At 36.5% G+C, this 20,413-nt stretch overlaps 1 protein-coding gene across 2 annotated transcripts in view; it reads right to left on the reverse strand.

Annotated features, from left to right (window-relative positions):
* Nucleotides 1-20,413, reverse strand: part of LOC133530085 (calbindin-32) — a 175,314-nt gene that overhangs the window by 76,126 nt on the left and 78,775 nt on the right. For both annotated transcript variants that reach the window (XM_061867916.1, XM_061867917.1), the window contains exon 3: nucleotides 8,270-8,355. In XM_061867916.1, the coding sequence (XP_061723900.1) occupies nucleotides 8,270-8,355 (86 nt within the window). The remainder of the gene's footprint in view (nucleotides 1-8,269; nucleotides 8,356-20,413) is intronic.

Raw genomic sequence — 20,413 nt, forward strand, 5'->3', positions numbered from 1 at the left:
ATTAAGAAAGATAAAACCTCTTTAACCGTTATGACAGCAGTTTGATTATGAAGAAAACAAAATGTCACACTTGAGTGAGATACGATTTTTCAAAAGTAACCAGACTCCGATGACATTCAATTTGTCACTTGTTATGGATAAAACAAATAGGGTGACCATACATGGTGTAAATAAATTATAACATTTTTTTTTGAAGAGTAAAAAATAAAAGAACGTTAATCTCACAGATACTGGTACGAAACAGTTGCTTATAACTTACTCAATGCTCAAGCTTGATCCTGCTCACGTCTCCTGAATCACCCTGTATTGTGTATTTGCTAAATGCCAGACATTAATCGACACGTTTTTAATATTGTTGATTTTATTAATGTTGTTAATTTTCTTTAAATAAAGATTTTTGTCAGATTTCATAAGTTTGTTTCATTACAGTCCAGTGAAAAAATTACCGTCCGATGCCAATTTCATTCCTTTCCTTTATCATTCATTACCATATCAGGCCATTTCATTACCAGCGCGTAGTTCATTACCAGTAGCCCTATTAAATGAAAAGTAATAAGGTTACTAAGGTGCCTTTAGCATAAAAGTGTTAATAAACCAATCCACACATTGACGAAATCCAAAATTTTATCAATTAAAAGAAAAATTACAAATCGAGAGAATATCACCGATTTGCACGAAATGAGAGAATGACCCTATTATGGTACCATCGAGCTGATCTGATGACGGAGACAGGAGGTGGCCATAGGAACTCTGTGATGAAACAACGCAACCTGGCTATGTTTGTGGTTCCTTAAATTGCCTCGCTGAGTATTAGTTGCCTGTGGACAGAAAAGTACAGTCACCGCCAAAAGCTTGTATCAAAAATGAAATTTTTGCCAAAAAGTTATTTAATGTTATGTTTGTTATTTTTATTTTCTCTTTATTGGCATCAAAAGAGCTCATGACTCTAAGTTGAAACAACTTCCCAAATTTGAGTAAAACTACACGTACAACTTCAAATAAAAATGTCTATTTTGCGCAAGTTGAAACGTAGAACTTCGCTTTCACTCGGTCAAAAAATACAGACATGTCACCTATTCCCATTCGATCTTAATACGTTACGTCTTTTACATTAGTCTGAGGGTTAATACTATAATACCAGTTAAGTCGTAAGATTTACGCTGCACTGCACCGTTTAGTACCGGGTGGAGGGTGGTGGGGGGAGGTTATCCTCAATCTGAGCAACAGGTGTTAGCCGAGGAGAGTTAGCAAAGCTGTCGGTTGGTGAGAATTTATTACCATTTCCTATGTGGCAGTCCAGCACGATTTTATTGTTGACGCATTAAAAAGTTTAAAGCAGCGACCTTTTATGAGTTTGAACTGTCTGTTCAGAGTAGTTATTATAAGCGTCGAGCGAGAAAGAGCGTGTAATGTAAGTGTGTTAGAGAGGGACAATGTGATTTTCTGACAAACATTAATTTTGTGGATAATGATAATTCTGTTACGCAGTACTATTAAGAGGGCGCGTTAATTTTATGATTCAATGGCGTTTAATGATAATAGTATTTACCCATTTTATGTTATTTCTCATTTTCATTTCCAGATAATATAACAATTGTTGTGTTTTATTGTTTTTTAACGTCTTTTATTTAAGAAATTAAGCAATTGTATAAGCTATTTAATAGATATGAAAGATATAATTGATTTATTAACCAAACAATAGCATACCATCAGATCCACAGCGCAGGCTTCGTCACATTACAGGAAGCTCATCCACCTCAGGTTTCGTCAAAACTAATTAAGTTATTTAATTGATACGAGTATATATGCCACATTTAGTAGGTAATCAAAAAATGAAAGTTAATTTTTAATAAAAATGAATCGTAAATTCAATGTAGTCGTCTCGTAAAACCGGCAAGCAGACACGGGCCGCAGCACGTTCGCAATTTTTAGGGTTCCGTACCCAAAGGGTCAAACGGGACCCTATTACTGAGACTTCGCTGTCCGTCCGTCCGTCCGTCTGTCACCAGGCTGTATCTCATGAACCTTGATAGCTAGACAGTTGAAATGTTCACAGATGATGTATTTCTGTTGCCGCTATAACAACAAATACTAAAAACAGAATAAAATCAATATTTAAGGGGGCTCCCATACAACAAACATAATTTTTTTGCCGTTTTTTATATAATGGCACGGAACCCTTAGTGCGCGAGTCCGACTCGCACTTGGCCGGTTTTTTTATCGCCCTGTCACCATGCTTGTCATGTTCCAACAACTATGTAAGTGCGAAAGTGTTAAGCATAGTGACAGGCGATAAAAATGGATCCATACGGCCACTGCAGCTCATGTCTATAAGAGAAATTGTCGCCGAGTTGCCAAAGTGAGGTACGAGTATACAATACTTTTTCTACGAGTCAACAAAAATAATAATATAAAATAAAAAAATCATACGGGTAAACAAGCCAAAAGTATACAGCGATTTAAGATAGGAGCCGCGATACCTTCATACTCGTACGCGCCCCGGCAGCCGGGACCCGGCGGGGTGGTCAGCGACACCTCCTCGTAACTCAGGCCCTGGTACTTACTCCTTGCTAAATTCAATGTTTAGGCAGTTTTCTCTCGATTTTGACCGTTGCCTATGGAGACTAACAAGCAATGGTAAGCGGTTTTCGTAGTCTATGGATGTTGCTGTATTAAGGGTGTCACATGTGCGTTTATGACTTATGAAGCAATTGTTTCTACTATACAACCTAAAATAATTAATTAATTTGAGTTATTGTTTTGTTTCGCCCTCTTGACCGCGGCGAGCTGTGATTGGTCCATTTCATTATAGTTGACTAAACCGTTTCGAAATGAATAATATAGTTGAGTTGGGAACCCATACATGAAAGGTATCCAATTACAGTTTGGTATACGAAATCTTAATTCAACCATTACAGTCGATGAGTAGAAAAAACTTTTATGTGTATCGTACATATTAGTTAAGTAGGTATAATACTTAGTTCTCGCTTCTCGCCGCATTGCAGACTAATTGCAGTGCATTACGAAGTTCGTTAGTCAATCGTATTTGTCGCTAGGGAGATTTACATATTTGTGCTCACTCAAGGCTGAACACAGATCTTCTACTATATAAAATTGAAAATGCCAGAAAGACACGTTTCTTAAATACGGCGTACCTTACGTATCATGAGAAAAAAACTATTCGCTATGTGCACGACTCTCACGCAACCTAGCGTCCGCAAGGTTAGGGGAAAACGTCAATTCACTACATGTTATAATACTACTCCAAAACTAAAAACTACTGAACGGATTTTCATACGACTTTCATCTATCAATAGAGTGATTCTTGAGGAAGACTTAGGTATGTATCTTGTTAAGGTTTTGTGTAAATTGGTTGAAATATAACGATGTTGTCGGCAAAAATCACGCTGACTAGGAGCTTTAATCGAAAACGCTGCCTAATCCGTTTGAGCTAAAACAACACAATGTATGGTGGGGTTGTTTCTCAATCATAGGCCTACAAAAAAGTCCGCTAAGTTAAATGTCTATCTTTTAAGGATAACTTACTATACTCATTATTAACTTCTAGAAAAAGATCACGTATTTGTGGCATTTGCAAAGTTATTTACACGGATACATTATTAACAATTATCAAATTAAATACGTTAGTTATATTAAGCATTTCATAGAGATTACAACGGTCCCTTACACCATACAATTTAAATGAATATTTCAGGAGAAATTGTAAATTAAAGTTTCATTTCGAGCCATGTAACTTGTACGAAATGTTAAAGCGCTATCCGCAGTTAGTTCTAATTGTTACCAACTTATGCGCTGGAATCGCATGCACCCTGCACTTTGCACGGTCCCTCTATTGTTTAAATATGAGAATAGAACAAGAGCATAATAAATACCGTTTTCGCTGAGTATTTACTTCACAATCAGCTTTTTTTTATTTTATACTACGTCGGTGGCAAACAAGCATACGGCCCGCCTGATGGTAAGCAGCCTCCGTAGCCTATGTACGCCTGCAACTCCAGAGGAGTTACATGTGCGTTGCCGACCCTAAACCCGCCCCCCCCCTCGTTGAGCTCTGGCAACCTTACTTACCGGCAGGAACACAACACTATGAGTAGGGTCTAGTGTTATTTGGCTGCGGTTTTCTGTAAGGTGGAGGTACTTCCCCAGTTGGGCTCTGCTCTAGATCTGGAATGACATCCACTGGCTGTGCCCTACCACACAAAGCGAGATGAAATTCACAATGCCCATACCTCTCTTTTGGACGTAGTTTAAGGACGTACCCGGGTCCATGGGTCCGGGTCCAGCTAAAGAAATTTTCATAAAAAATCTTCATTTTCCGACGATCGGCCATTTTCGGTAACTTTCGGTTGGTCTAGGTGGTTTCGCTACACATCTACAATGTCATGTTGTTTTTTTACTCAAAGTTAAATATCAAAAGTATGGAAGGTAGAGGTAAGGAATAGAATCTCCAAAGAAGGCATAAGGGCATAACTGTTGCAAAAGTATCCAGCTGTCAACTATAAATAATAATAGTTCCAAATCTCTCCAGAGTAGCGCTAGAGTAGCTAAGAATCTAGGCGTTATTGACGGAGTGAAGTGCGCTGTCTATGATTTGTTTTTTTTTTTCAAGTATTCTAGGTATTGTAGCGCCATCTATTTAAGATTTTTTGATGACACTTTTTGGTACATGGAGATTCCATTCCTTTCCTCCACCTTCCATAGTTGACTCGTTTTTGGGACGCGGGTGACATAGGCTTAATTTTTAAAGGCTTTATATGTATAGTCGTTTTAAACCAATATTTTGCTGGTTTAACTATTTTATCTTAACTTTCTGTGTGCACAAACACATATATGCACTCTAAGGAAGTGCATTAAGAAGTCCAGCAAAGTTTCGCGCCGTAAGCCATAATGGACGTAATACAACTTTGGAAAGCTCAATAATGCTGTTTTATTGGGCAAAAGCTTTTAGCTGGAGCTTTCGGGATATCCGGGAACGTGGGCTTTTGTTTCAATATTTTATATCTAGGGCTGCGACCGAGTTTAGAAGAGAAATTGAATAAACATCACCCGTCTAAATTTGTGGGATGATGGGGATTGGATGAAACGTAGCGGATCAAATCGTTCTAAAAAAGATGACTGAAAATTTCTGTCAGTAGGTATCCTTGTCAATAGATCAATAAACGAAAGGAAAATTAAATTTTTACTTTGACATCTATTTTTGAAGTGAAATCTGAAAACTTCTTTAGCGGCGCTGTGCACTTTTTGTGATGGGGAAAAAATGTTAAACTGGCGTCAGGTCACGTGACCATCAGATTGAAAATTCGTAAGACGTCATCGAAGTCTGGTGGTTACTTTTGAAAAACCGTATCTCATTCAAGTGTGACATTTTATTTTCTTCATAATCAAAGTGCTGTCATAACTATTAAAGAGGTTGAATCTTTGTTTAACAGGGTTGTTTCCATCTACAAATCTTAGGGCAGAATTGTATCCCAATAAATCCTTTTGGATTATAAGAACATGTTAAACTACTTTTAGGGGACCTGTAATGACCATATTTTTGTAAATATTTAATTTAAAATATCTTTTGGCATACGTCACGTGACCAAACTCGAAACGTCATTGAAGATTCTGATGACGTCACAACCCTCGGATTGACACTGTTGACAGTTAGGCGGTAAACAACAAATGACAAATGTCAGTTGACAGTTCGTATCTTCTACGTGTGTACGTAGTTATGTGTCAAACCGTAAACTGTGACGTCACACAATTTTCAAAGAGCGTTTTGGGCGCCAAAGCATATGTCAAAATATATTTTGTTAATTTAACATATTTAAAGCCGTTTTTAGTATAAAAATTGAATTTTAGGGCAACTTTTAGTTAAAATAGAACGTAATACAAGCGTTTCAAAAAATTGGAAACAACCCTATTGTGTTATCTTTGTGTTGTTGGGTGTCAATGATTGTAGATAATCAAATTTTTCCTTACCAAAAAGTTAATAACAGAAAAAAAGCGTGATTGTTTTACTTAATATGATGGTGAATGATTCATTAACATTTACTGATTGTGTAGGCTGTAGTCCTGCTCACGTCTCATGAATTACTCTGTAAGTATATGTTACATATTAACACTAAAATTCGCACTTGAAAATATCTTCCACGCTCAAATTTATTTAATTACGTAGGTATAATAGAGAATTATCTCTTTTTATAAAACTCTTACTCAATTTCTCCAAAATATCAAAAATGCACAACGTTAATATTCAAGTTTTCACTTCTGCCGGCACTCCCGGAGTGCAACCCGTTGTTTTTTTTACTTAATAGCTAAAACTAGAAAGCAATAACTCTCGTCTAGCGCTTGTTCGGTACTAGCACCCAACTCAATATCAGCCTTCGTAAAAACCAACTTTGCGGCTCTTTTGTTTTCCAAATTTATTCTTATATATGCAACTAATTAGGGTTCCGTACCTCAAAAAAACGGAACCCTTATAGGATCACTCGTCTATCTGTCTGTCACAGCCTATTTTATTTAAAAACACCACTAAATAAGATAAAAAAGAATTCGGTATCTTGTTACTTGCGTTTGCCACCGGGGCGGGGACATGTCATTCACAGGACGAAATAACATGATTTGTATAAAGTAACCAAAATATATTCAAACTTTATTCTTTCAAGCAATATTGAACCTTACGTTGACATCCTTTTGAGTTCATAGTGGTGTGTCAAACATTAGCAATATAATTTTACTATTCGAGTGTGATGGACAGCCTTAATCCTTTGAGACTTGATATTTTTGTGCTGACGCGAAAAATTCCGACTGCTGTGTTTACGGTGGATTTACATGAAGGCACGTTGACTAAGCCCCAGAGTAAGCTCAATAAAGTTTGTATTGTGGGTACTTATGGCTCCTCTACACGATGGCCCAGCGTAGGCCAGTCCTAGGGACGCATTTATGCGTTAGAGGGAGCAAGTGATATTGCTATCTCATTTCACCGCATAGCTGCGTCCCTTAGACTGGCCTACGCTGGGCCATCGTGTAGAGGAGCCCTTTGACAGCGATATACAGGATGATTCAGGAGACGTGAGCAGGACTAAGCCTACACAATCAGTAAATGTTAATGAATTGTTCATCATCATATTTAAGTAAAACAATCTCGCTTTATTTCTGTTATTTAACTTATTAGTAAGGACAAATTTGATAATCTACAATCATGGAACCCTACAACACTTAATTAAGAAAGATAAAACCTCTTTAACCGTTATGACAGCACTTGGAATATGAAGAAAATAAAACGTCACACTTGATGAGATACGATTTTTCAAAAGTAACCAGACTCCGATGACATTAAATTTGTGACTTTTTATGGATAAAACACAGAGAGTGACCATAAATGTCGTAAATAAATTAAAAAAATTTTTTTGAACAGTAAAAATACATGAACGTTTATCTTACAAATACTGGTACGAAACAGTTGCTTATAATTTACTGAATGGTCAAGCTTGATTCTGCTCACGTCTCCTGAATCATCCTGTATACCTAAGTATGTACAATTATAGAATGTGGAAAAAAATTGTGGGCCCTGTAGGGAAAGTTCCTTAAAATCTTAAGCTAGTTCATTTTACTTAAAGGAAACATTGTTTTATTTTTTTTAAAGAGACAAAACTGCATTTAATCATTTTTAAAATTTGCTAGTCTCACCCGGGAACAGAACCGACGAAAATATTTTTTTTTTAGTAAATATGTGATTTAATTACTTAATGTTTCTAGGAGAAATTTAACATTAACTGTATCGACTAGTGTTTTTTTTTTTAATTTTAGTAAAATGAGCTAACTTAAGGTTTTAAGGCACTTTCCCTCCAGGCCCCATTAATTGTTCCACACTGCATAATATATAAATAGTATAAATCGTATTACGAGCCAAAACTAAAAGAGGTCATAATAGAACATTACGACACAAGTGCGAAAAATAGGAAATTTGAAACAAGTGGCGATAAATTAAAACACGACCGAAGGGAGTGTTTTAAATTGACACGAGTTGTGAATTACCTATTCGCACATGTATCGTACAACGTTTTAAAGTACATATGGCCCTTTAAATGTTCGACACAGTAACGTAATATGCTAATTTTCGGACTAGTGCGGTAAAGTAGCACAAATACAAATACAAACTGGTAATGAGTGGGGAATGTGCCATGAGCCCGATTCTCACTTAATTTTTTTTCATTTTCCTTTGCCAACCTGAAAACACGTCAAGATTTTTGCATGTACTCACATCAGGACTGATGTCGGTGAAGTTGGCGCTGGACACGAACTCTCGCAGGAACCCGTCCAGCTCCGTGCCCTCGATGTAGCCATTACCTGGAAGATAGACACAGAATTAGATTTGGCGCTTTAAGGGTGCGTTAGAGTTTAGCCGAAGATATAGAGAAGAAGATATGTCTCATTTCAAACATAGACAGAGATAATCATACTGTCTTTGTCTTACGCTAGTGCTAGCACCCAAAAGAAAGGGATGAGTATAATTTTCCTGGTTCCTACTGACAGACAAATTCTGATTGCCAGACTATATCTGGTTTGCTGAAGAACCTAAGGACGTTAAGCACAAAGAATTTCATTATTGAAACGCAATTTTCTATGTCTATCTCAAGCGCATATATTGCTATCCCGCCGATGACACGGGCGGTCAGTGCCCCTGTGCAAGCGGGACACAGATTGGAAATGACGTGTCAATATACGGAACTCTTCGTGTTTGGCGTCCCTATTTTATATTTTAGTGGAAAGAGGCCGGCCGATTCTCCATTCAAACGTAGTCCCCATTTTCTTCTTTGGATACTGATATTTTGGAAAATAGTTTTACATAATTTGATGTATGACCTAGCTATGCCCGTACGATTGACTTTTTTAAATTTTTGTATTATTATGAAAATTAAGAGAGAAAACCAGATATCATACAAAATTTTAAAATCAAATCAAAATAGCTGTGGTTGATATTACAACAAATTGGGTCAAAATATTTTCAATAATGAGGACTAATGCTCGAATTTGTATTTACAAGTAAAATGCGCAGGACTGAATGCATCTTTAACCATGTTTTTAAATTACGAAAATGTAGAATTTAGAATATTTTAAATTAGTTTATAACATTTAGACCTTAAATTTCAATAAAATTCAATTATTACATAACATAAACTGTCCAATTGTCCATTACCAACTATTAAACTAAATATGTTTACTTATTTAAGATCGTTTAAAACTTGCCTATCGATCCATGATTACCTTTTATTAGGTAGACGCATTTAGAAGTCGTTACTAAACGATGACCTACATTGGAACTCTGTCTATGACTCGGATTGTCGTTAGATTTGACAAATCAGCACGTCATCGTGGATGACACGAACTGTACATATTAAACTATTTTAAGGAACTAGAACTGCAACAAAGCTTGGCTAAATTTCGAGCTCGAGAACAATCCAGAGCATTGACTTAATACATATGTACTATGTAATATACCGGCTATCGAAAACAACTTGTGTCCGCAATTTTCGGCGTTTGACGTGTGTCACTAAGCTAAAGATTAAGTGCCAGTTGCACCAACCCCACTTGACAGACTGATCAACGTCACCGAGCGAGCCGCGGCAGCTAGTTTACTATGAAACTTCCCATACAATAAAATTTAGCGAACGCTTTGACGGTGACAGACAGTTTGGTGCAACCGGCTCTAAGCGTACCTGCGTAGCCTGTACCAGAGGCGAAACTGTTATGACAACTGTTTTTGTAAATTTCTGCCTAGGTATACAGTGTGTCCCTAGCCATTGGACAAAGCCGAAAGGTACATATGCATTAGGGTATTTTGAACCAGTGTACAAAGTATCATAACAGCCGGTGTAGCGGTTTCGAAGAAATTAACAAATTACGAATTTTTATTTTGGAGCAGCCTGTATGTGTTAGTAGCTCCTAAGGTAATATCCTCAAAGAATAGTATGGAACCTTCTCCAACCTTTTTGATTATCTTTTTTATTTATGACACTAATAAGCTTCTGACTTTTGTAAAATGTCATAATTATCAAATATTTCGAACAAATTGTCAAAAACACTGCCAAAGATTAACACAGTGTGTTTCTTTTTGTTGTCGATTATTGCAAATAACTTTTGTTCGAAACATTTATTTTTTTATCTTTTGTTCTAATTAAAAAATATATTAACGTCAGAGAATTCCTGAGAAGTAACCCTACGTGGGATTTCAGGGTTTGTCCAATGGCTAAGGTCACCCTGTATACGCACTTTGAAGAATTTAGATAAAATGTATCTATTTCCTTAGAAGTGTTTTTTTTTTACATATATTATCTGACACTGACGACTTTAAAATTTATAAAAAAATGTCATAAAACCGTTTCAATTTGACTCTCGTAGTCGTAGCAATGTTGATCAAATCGCGCTTATTTATAGCATAATATACTCTTTAAATATAAAAAAAACACGACAAAAAATAACGAGATAAACAGTAATATAATATCGTAATTGTATATATATATACTGCACAGAGATGTGAAAAATACTTTATAAAAAGTATTTAAATACAAAATACAAATACGTCCTTGATATACTATTTCAAATGCAAAATACAAAATAGTTTTCAAATTTGTATTTAAAATACTAAATACAAAATAGGTATTTTCAAAATGCTTTTTTAAAATACAAATACTTTGCGATAAAAGATACTCTTAAATAGTGAATACCTAGTCTGAATTAAAAAGTATTGCTCGGAATTTACAAGTTGGAAAGGCTTTTATTTATTCTTTAAAAATAGTGTGTATATCAGTCCTCTAGAGTACAAATTTTGTGTCTCCTCATGTTTACCGGTTGAATGGACTTTTAAGTGATGGTTTTTAACGGTCAATTATTAAAAGCATTAATTTAGATTTGTAATGTTTTACAGCTAGTATATACCTCTCGTTGGTTGGTGAAAACGTCTCGTTTGTGTTTCACCAGGGCAGAAAAGTTTGTTTACCTCTCGTGCCTTTAAACCCTTGCAATGCTTAAGATTCAACATTTTTAATCTCTCGCTACGCTTGTGGTAATTTGCGGCGTTACTAAACAGATTCACCAGTTCCATGTTAAAATAATAAATAAATATTATAGGACATTATTACACAAATTGACTAAGTCCCACAGTAATAAGCTCATTAAGGCTTGTGTTGTGGGTACTAGACAATGATAAATATTTATAAATACTTAAGTACATATACATAAGGTCGATATTTAAACGATAGAGACAATAACAGCTTCGACAGGAAAACATAACTAAGTATGTAATAATAGTATTAAGCAAACGCGGATCGGTCCGCGCGATCTTGCCAACTATTACATAAACCCTAGAGGCTTTCAATAGTGGCTTATTGTGTTAAACCCTGTTTGAAAAAATTCATAGTGAATAAATACACAAAAAAAAAAACAGAAAACACCCATGACTCAGGAATAAATATCTGTGTTCATCACACAAATAAATGCCCTTACCAGGATTTGAACCCGGGACCATCGGCTTCATAGGCAGGGTCACTACCCACTAGGCCAGACCGGTCGCCATAAAAGAATGAGAGAGTTGCAAGGATTGTAACGTCAGAAGAGATTGTAACTCCTACTTACTTCACCTAATAAAAAGTATTTTGTATTTTGAAAATAGAAAATACGTCCCAAAAACTATTTGAAATAAAATACAAAATAGTTTTCTTTAAAAGGTATTTAAATACAAAATACAAAATAGGTATTTTGCATTTTGTATTTGCATTTTAAATACAAGTATTTCAAATAAGTCACATCTCTGATACTGCAAACAATAAGGTAGGTAATCCATTTACTATATTCAAGTTCCTCCCAGCAGTAAAACGTATCAAACATCAAAATTTATCCATTAGGTAGTAGTAAAGAGAGCGAAAGCGTTCATTTCAGCTTGGACAAAAATGTACGGGTACGTCCGGATTTTCTTTACAGGACCTGGAATTTACTGAGTTGGATGGTTATGTAGATCTATTAAATGGTGAAACGAACGGGGTTTGCGGGGTTTGTAGCATACGAAGCCACTACTCATAGTTTAATTACAATAATTAGTAGTCGTAGTTTCATCATTCCAAGTAGTAGAACACCCGTTCTACACCCACGGGGAGTTCATAATGCATACAGGGTCAGTACCTATCTGAACAAACTTTTAAATAAAAAACTGAATATATACCTTGTCCTAACCTGACATTTACTTGCGTTCGCCTATTTTAAAATTATTTTTTATTTTGGTTTTAATTTTATTTAAATTTTTAATCTCAATTTTAATTTATTATAACTGTCATTCTAATTTTATTTTTCTTGTGATATCAATTCTGATATTGATTTTAAATTATTTTAATTTTAGATCTCAATTGTTAATTTTATTTTAATGTTAATGTATATTTTGATGTTTATTTTAATTTCTGATCTCAATTTTAATTTATTATAACTGTAATTCTAATTTTTATTTTAGACATAAACTGGCTTTGTTTTAATTTTTATTGTAATTTTAAATATTAAGTTATATTTTAACTTTAATTTAGTAGTAATTTTATTTTGACATGTAAATTGACTTAGGAATAAATGAGTATGAGTTTAGAAGATTAGAGGGAAACAAAAATAATTGACTTTCTTATTTGTTTTTTCTGAGTAAAGTTACAAATTAAACTCTAGTGTCCTTCTTTTGGGTACAGAAGCAGTTCTTGTTTTCCTATGTATGACCCAGTTAACTACACGGATAAACGTTTAGAAGTCGGCCCCATTATTAAACACCGCGACCTAGTTTGGGTTCTATTCGGGATGACCGGACATTAATGTATGTGTGTGTAGGTAAGATATTGAGCATCGGTCACTCTAATAGATTAGGGGAATACTATATCATATATGTACATTTACAAGAAATTGTGATATAGGTAATGTTGAATAGTTATTTACCTATGCTGCCAAATCATAAGAGACTGGTCAAGTGGTCAGGTATTATGTAAAGTGTATTGGGGTAATTCCGGTATGTTTTTGGGCAGTTATTAATTTTGCCTCAAAACGAGTGTCTTTACTTTTAATTGAATATACGTCGATCACTGGATTTAAAAAAAACGCGTGTTTAAAAAAAAATGTGTGTCAAATGATCAGCAACTCTTTGATTTTGCATACAATTCTTAAACTTTCTATCGGTCCAGGTCATACCGTCTTTACAATAAGGGCATACGGGGCCCGTGTCCAGAGGACCCCTATTCTCAGGGAGGCCTGAAGGACACAGTTTGATTACTAATATTAAATAGAAGATCATAGTAGCAAAATGTTAGTTTAATCCGCTTTCTTTACTTTCCAAAAGGGTAGGAATTTGCCTATGTGTCCAAGGGCCCCAGCATAGTTTATGACGGCCTTGCAGGCTATAGATATATCCCAGGCTATAGAAACATACACGTACATATGTATATGTCATATAAATGTAACATAACTAACTAAGGTAGAACTTGCAGTCCAACTTACCTTAGATTGGCCTAAGTTTCTCGTTCAACATGACTTGACGTAACTGAAGTTCTACGTAGTTACAAGTAGTTTTAATGACATGAGATTTCTTATAACAAAATAATCGGAAATAGAGTAGGTTCAAGAAATAAATAATTAGTATCGTATCACATATCGACACAACAACCTTTATTAATATTTGAAAGAGTAACGTTTAACGTGTAATGCGTTTTAACTAGTGAAAATGCGTTTTCGCCGAGGCATTCGGGAAAACGTGTTCTTACTGAAAACGGAGTTTCACGGTAACATACACAGATAAAAAAAAACAAACATCCTGGCGGATTTTGAACCTCCTTCGAACTTCAACTGAACGAAGAACCTCCTTTTAAATTTCGAAGTCAGTTATTTCAATTATGTATTTATAAATTTAATCACGTCACATTCACGCCATCATAATTCCAATTATAATTTATATTATATAAAAGACAATATTTTGGGTATGTCATAGGTATATCTCTTGCATAATTTTGTTGAGTTTGGGTCCGTATAAAATATGTCGTATAATTGACAGAACCAGCTCGATTCGGACAACCAATGTCACTTTGACGTTAGAAATATCGTAGATACCTATATCTTATTGGGATCACAGCGGAATCCAAAATAAACATCAAGTGTGAGATTTCGTTTAGTTAGGTACCGATCTTTTAAATATCTTTCCAAGATCTTAAACGTGTCTTAATCATTCTTCGAATCGGGCCGTAAGTAAGATTTCAGTTTTGATACGAACAAGTTATTGCTTCTAGCAGTCTTTATGTTATCGGAAACTTGGTTTAAAAAAAGTGTCTTCACGGTGAGAGCAGATAAAATCCTCCATAAGCCGGAGCTTACCAAGATAGCGGTCTTTCAGCGGAACAAATTCTCAGCGGGAGACATGGAAGTGCTGGGTAAGGCTTGGTTCATTATGTCATTCATATTTTAAATTTTACGAACAGGCAGCCGCTTAAAATTTATACGAAGAAATTATGTTAGAAGGTGTTTCGATTTTAATAGAAAATCGCAATTTTTTTTTTAACCCACCCCCCTCGTTGAGCTCTGGCAACCTTACCCACCGGCAGGAACACAACACTGTGAGTTTTCTAGATACTTACTTGAATTATTCGTAATTATCCTTTTATTTTTACGAGTAAAGTTAAAGTGTGCAAAAAACAGAGATTCCAGTGAATTGAGGACATCGTCTTTTTTGAGCGCGGTCAGAAAACATTCACCGAAAAGAACTTAATCCCGAAGTCGGTTATAAAAGTGTCTACACGATGAGAATTGATAATGATACGTTTTTGGCTTGTTTTAGACCCCCCCCCCCCCTCCCCCATGGTGATCTTTGGTGATATTTTCAGGACCCCCCCCCCCATCCAATATGACGTGTATTTTTTTCGATAACTAAAGAACAGTTTTCTAACAAATGAACCTAAGGATTATTATTGACTATAATACAGTATAGCACAGATGAAAAAAAAAATACACGTGATACGTGTCCATACCCCCCCGTCCCCTGTGGTGATCATTGGTGATTTTTTGCTGACTCCCTCCCCCCCCTATACAATATGACGCGATTAATGGACGCCCCCTAAGGCTGGGTCCACACTTACCTAACGTTTACTGCATTCGCTTAACCACAGAGACTTCCATGCGATTAATTAAAAAAACAAACAAAAACAAATTAAAAATGACTCGCTGAATGTCATAAATAATGCATGTAATTTTGTCTATCACTTCGCATTCTCGTGAAGATGGTGTTTAAGTCGCCTGTAAGCGGCATAAAGTTGCTTTTTATGGTCTAGTGCATAAAGTAAAAGCATCTGTTACTATCCTTATTGACTTAGCAATAAAGTCCAAAACCATCCAAATTGCCACTGCTGCAGCTCGTTAAATATTTGATATTTCAGTATATTTTCATCGCATTTGAAGTGCAAATCAGAGTATAGGTATAACTCAAGCATAAATGCTCATTTTATCCTCGACCTATATAAGTAGGTGCTTTATGCCCTTGCTGTATCTCATTTTTAAGGTTCCGTAGTCAACTAGGAACCCTTATAGTTTCGCCATGTCCGTCTTTTGTCCGTCCGCGGCTTTGCTCCGTCATCGTTAGGTGCTAGAAAGTAGCAATTTGGCATAAATACATACATAAATCACCCAAGTAGCACACGGGGTGGGAAATAGCTCGTATATCATATCTATTTAGATACTTAAGTGAAATATATAGCCATGACTAAGTTCTATATAGGTGGAAAGAACCCATATAGACCCAATATAGACCAAAAAGGAGAAAAATTGCAGCCTATTTTTGGTTCTAAATTGAATCCATAAGAGATCTCTCGATTACCTTAAGTGGCAATTAGAACTTTGGGTGACAGTTATGCGCAGTGAACGATTTATATTGAACGAATGAATGTATTACAATTTCAGTTCGGTCAAGGAGTGATAAATGAGACGCCCAATTTCCTTTGAGTGGCGTGGCAACAATTAAGACAACAAGTTGTGGTTTTTAAAAGTGAATGTGATCTGCCATTTTAATTTTGGATGTACATATCTGTTTGGTAAAGTGATGAAAACTTCACGTTATACAGGAATTGAAATAAGCACGAAATCCTTGCGAATGATTTTTTACTGTGAAACTATAGTATGGTTTCTTTGTAAATTTCGATGCGCCTTTGATTTGATCCAGGAATATTTAAAAGGAGAGTGCTAAATCAAATGAGGAATTGATACTGATAAGAAATAAAACTGTTAAAAACCTGACCTAATGATTGTAGGTTACGTACACTGTTAAAGTAACATCGTCACAACTATCAAAGGTCTGTGATTATGCGTCAGTGTGATAAAATTCTGTTTAAAATAATTCATTTTCAAGGACTCCATTTGTTAACATGGCGGAACAAAAAATATTTTACAGTGTTTATTTTCACTTATTTGTTCTCTATTTAGAACTATCAGGTCAGAAAATCACTTATTTGTATCTTGCGAGTGGCAAAGCAGTGCAGTGCTATTGACAGAGGAGGCGCCGCAATAGGAAATATAAATCTGGGGGCAGGGTAGTGCCCCCACCAAGACGAGCAAAGCGAAGCGCATGGCCTACCTTTTCTAAAAGCGCTTCGTCGTTTTTTCGTCGTCGTCATACGTATTTCGGGAATTTTAATAGTAAATTGCCACATATTTTGACTCTTGTTGTAGAGTTTCTGAAGTTAGGGCTTGTAGAGTTAGAAGCTTGTCTCTACGAGAAATCTGATAACATTTTGACAGTGCGAGCCTTATGGTTTCGTCTTGGCAACATTTTCATGAAAATGTTTTTGATAGGATATTATGTATATGACCTAATTTTGGAACTGTTAGATCGTTAGTGGTTTGAAATAAGTGAAAATAACTGCTTTTGGTTTTCAAGAACCTCTTATTGAAACTTAATTATGCGTTGGAGTGGCAATAAGAGTATTTCTAGCCCTTAAAGTTGCAATCACTTTAGGTTCCAAAAGGGCCGTAAAATTATCTCTTTAGCCACTATTGGTGATATAATACTCTATTATACTAGTCATTTGGAATTAAAAGTTCCAAATAAGGGTATGTTCCCACTTATATGTAGAAGTTGCTTATAAGTGACTTTAGGGCCTTATATAGCACTATTGCTTCTTATTCAGTGACAATTAAAACCTGCATGCAACTTTAAGTAGCAAAATCGCCTTTACCCAACCATAAGTAATAAAGTAGAAACAATAAACTTTCCTAAGCAACTACAAGTGACAGGATGAACTCATATACAATTTTGAGTTGTGTTTAAAGGTATAAGTTTTATCAAACACTGTTAAACCACTCATTTAGAACATAAAGCTATAAAATAAGCTGCAAAATTCACTAATGTGCTGCTTGGGCATGCATTACATCAGAACCGTAAAATAAAAAGTAAACAGATTTTTTTTTAGGGTACTACCCATACAAAACGGTTTAAAAAAAAAAATTACTTAAGCTAATAGTGTGGGGTATCGTTGGATTAAAACAAATACCTCCGGTTTCCAAAAAAACATTTTTGATAAAGTGAATATTTTCGGAAATAATCGCTCCGAAAAAAAGGGTATTTTCCTTAGCTAATTAAAAATAAAAACACTTTCAATGTGTCTGGGATAGCCTTGTTCATGACTATTCCAAATTTCAAATCGATAGCTGACAGACAGACCCTTATCAACGGACAGTTGAACGAGAAGGGTTCCTATTGTACCTTTTTGGTACGGAACCACAAATACAATTGTGCGTTGCGTGTGGGGGATACACGGAGGGATACATTAACCAGCGACAAAAGCTTTATACTAGTTTTCCTGAATTGTCTATTCGTCCTTTCTCGGTTACAGATTGAAATCCCTCAGATCTGACAGTTCGAGAGATCAATATGGAAATCGTATCTTAAGTTATCCCGTCAACAATGAATATTTAGCGTTCCCCACTGATCTGAAAGGGAAATGGCCAAAAGTTTACTCGGCAATTTGCTGTAAAATCTACTTGTAGTCTTTTTTAACCGATTTCTAAAAAGGATGGTTTTTCTATTGACTTTAAATGTGAAGGTTTATACTCGTATGATTTAGATTTATTCATTTCACAACATATGGTTACAGTAGAAATTACATTCATCTTCTTTCTCGCGTTGTCCTGGCATTTTGCCACGGCTCATGGGAGCCCCGGGTCCGCTTGACAACTAATCCCAAAATTTGACGTAGGCACTAGTTTTCACGAAAGCGACTGCCAACTGACCTTCCAACCCAGAGGGTAAACTAGGCCTTGTTGGGATTAGTCCGGTTTAATCACTATGTTTTCCTACACCGAAAAGCGACTGGTAAATATCATATGATTGGTTGGAAAAACTAATTGGTACAAGCCGGGGTTTGAACCCGTGACCTCTGGATTGCAAGTCGCACGCTCTTACCGCTAGGCCACCAGCGCTAATAGAAAGCGCCAGTAGAAATTACATTCAGGTCAATTTTAAATTTATATTTCGTCGGCTAAAGTGGCAAACCTCGTAACTCAACCTGATTCAGGGCCATAGCCAGAGTTGAATTTAAGATATCTTCTTCTTCTTCTTTCCATCTTCTTACTCCCTGCTGGGGTGTAGGGCTCGAACCATCGAATTGTTGGGAGAGAGATGATCAACACATTCATTTTTTTACCAATTATCAAGGATCGTGTGTTCTTTCACCTGGTACCTATATAATAAGTAGGTATTTCTACACAAGGTATTGTTCTTGTAATCATTGCTAGGTCAGGTCCCATTCCAAGTTATTGAGATACGTTACAATCATTTTTTTTTCAATCATCTAACTATAAGCAACCAGTTCACTAGTAACTAGTATATTATCAAAGTCGATCGTAATTTCTTATGGTAGTGTAACCGCCAGAGGACACCCTGGAGTCAGCTCTCAGCGATAACTCAGTTTAATATTTATTTACGGAGCCTGCTGGTTCGGAAATCCAATTCCTCCCACGGTGGGACGTAGTTGGAGCGTCAAACAAACACCACTTAATTAGATTCCTATTTATTTTGCACTAGCACACACTTAGTCTAGACCTTAGGCACCAAACTTAAGCACTAAAACACTAACACTATAGGCACTTTCACTATAACGTTATTCTAGTACTTACTAAGGTAAAATAACTAAGCGGTCCACGTAACTAGCACTAAAACCACTATTACCACTAATACTGATCACAACTTTAGGGCACTTTCACTTTTTCCTCACTTTTCCTTTTTGTTTTCCGATCGCTTGAACTGAACTGAACTGACTGTACTAACTCACTGTCCGCAGGCCGTATCTCGCCTGCTTATATAGGGCGAATACGAGGTCTCGAAAGTAACTCCAGATAATTCGAGAACGGCCTCGTTACGTGGACTTCTCTTTCTTGTGCTATCTCTTTCTCGCATTGGGCGTAGAACTTTCCCCGTATTTAACCACCTTTTCGGGTTTATCTCGGGAACCCTGAGGTTTTCAGTGATGAACCGTACCTTTTTAGAAAGCATTTACGAAGATCTACCCTATTATACCAGTTTCAGCTGAAAATATTCATGAATATAAGAATTATCTTCATCGATAGTTCAACTCCATACAAAAATAACTTTAAGTCTTAATATCTCGATAATTCTAGGCCCAATGCTTACAATGTTTGTGTCTACGGATAGCTAATCCTATGTTCTATCTATACAGGTCACTACGATCCCTGGGGAAAGCCTAACTTGGGAGAAATCAGGTGAAATTGGGTCGCCTCGACCCGAACATATAAATACCGCGCACCGAGGTCCGCGCCGCTCAGTACGCTTCCGGCTTCCGCAGCGATCGCACCGGCCGCTTACCCGCGGTGATGACGTCACGTAACAAGCTGACACAAAACGCTATTTTCATAGCGACTACAATTTTATCCTGTTTCTAGTCAATCGACCGATAAGTCAATCATACAAAGTGTGCTTGTGTCAACTTATTTCTATCCTATAGCTAGGCACCCTATAGCTATTTTATCTAGTTTTACGCGTTAGGTAATTCTTTCCGGCCCGGGTCTGTACCGTCCGAGCATTCGTCTCGGCAGGGGTCCATGCTGTCCGTAACAGTCTGCCCCCGCTGACGCTCCTGCGACTGCTCCTGTTGCAACGGTAGGACAGCCAACTTTGTGACGGGCCTCCGGAACACGCCTCCTCCTGTTTGAACGTCAGCCGATCGTATTCCACCATCCAGTCCTGGGTACACCTGGGTGACGATGCCGCGTGGCCACACATTGCGCGGCAGGTTTCCGTCCACTTGATGACCTGATCTGGTGTCAGACGATGCTCCTCTCGGATGGTCTGTTGTAGCCTTGACCCGATGAGCGCCGACTGAAGTTCCATGCGTGGTAT

This window comes from Cydia pomonella, chromosome 22 (assembly GCF_033807575.1).
Source record: "Cydia pomonella isolate Wapato2018A chromosome 22, ilCydPomo1, whole genome shotgun sequence".
Taxonomy (NCBI): domain Eukaryota; kingdom Metazoa; phylum Arthropoda; class Insecta; order Lepidoptera; family Tortricidae; genus Cydia; species Cydia pomonella.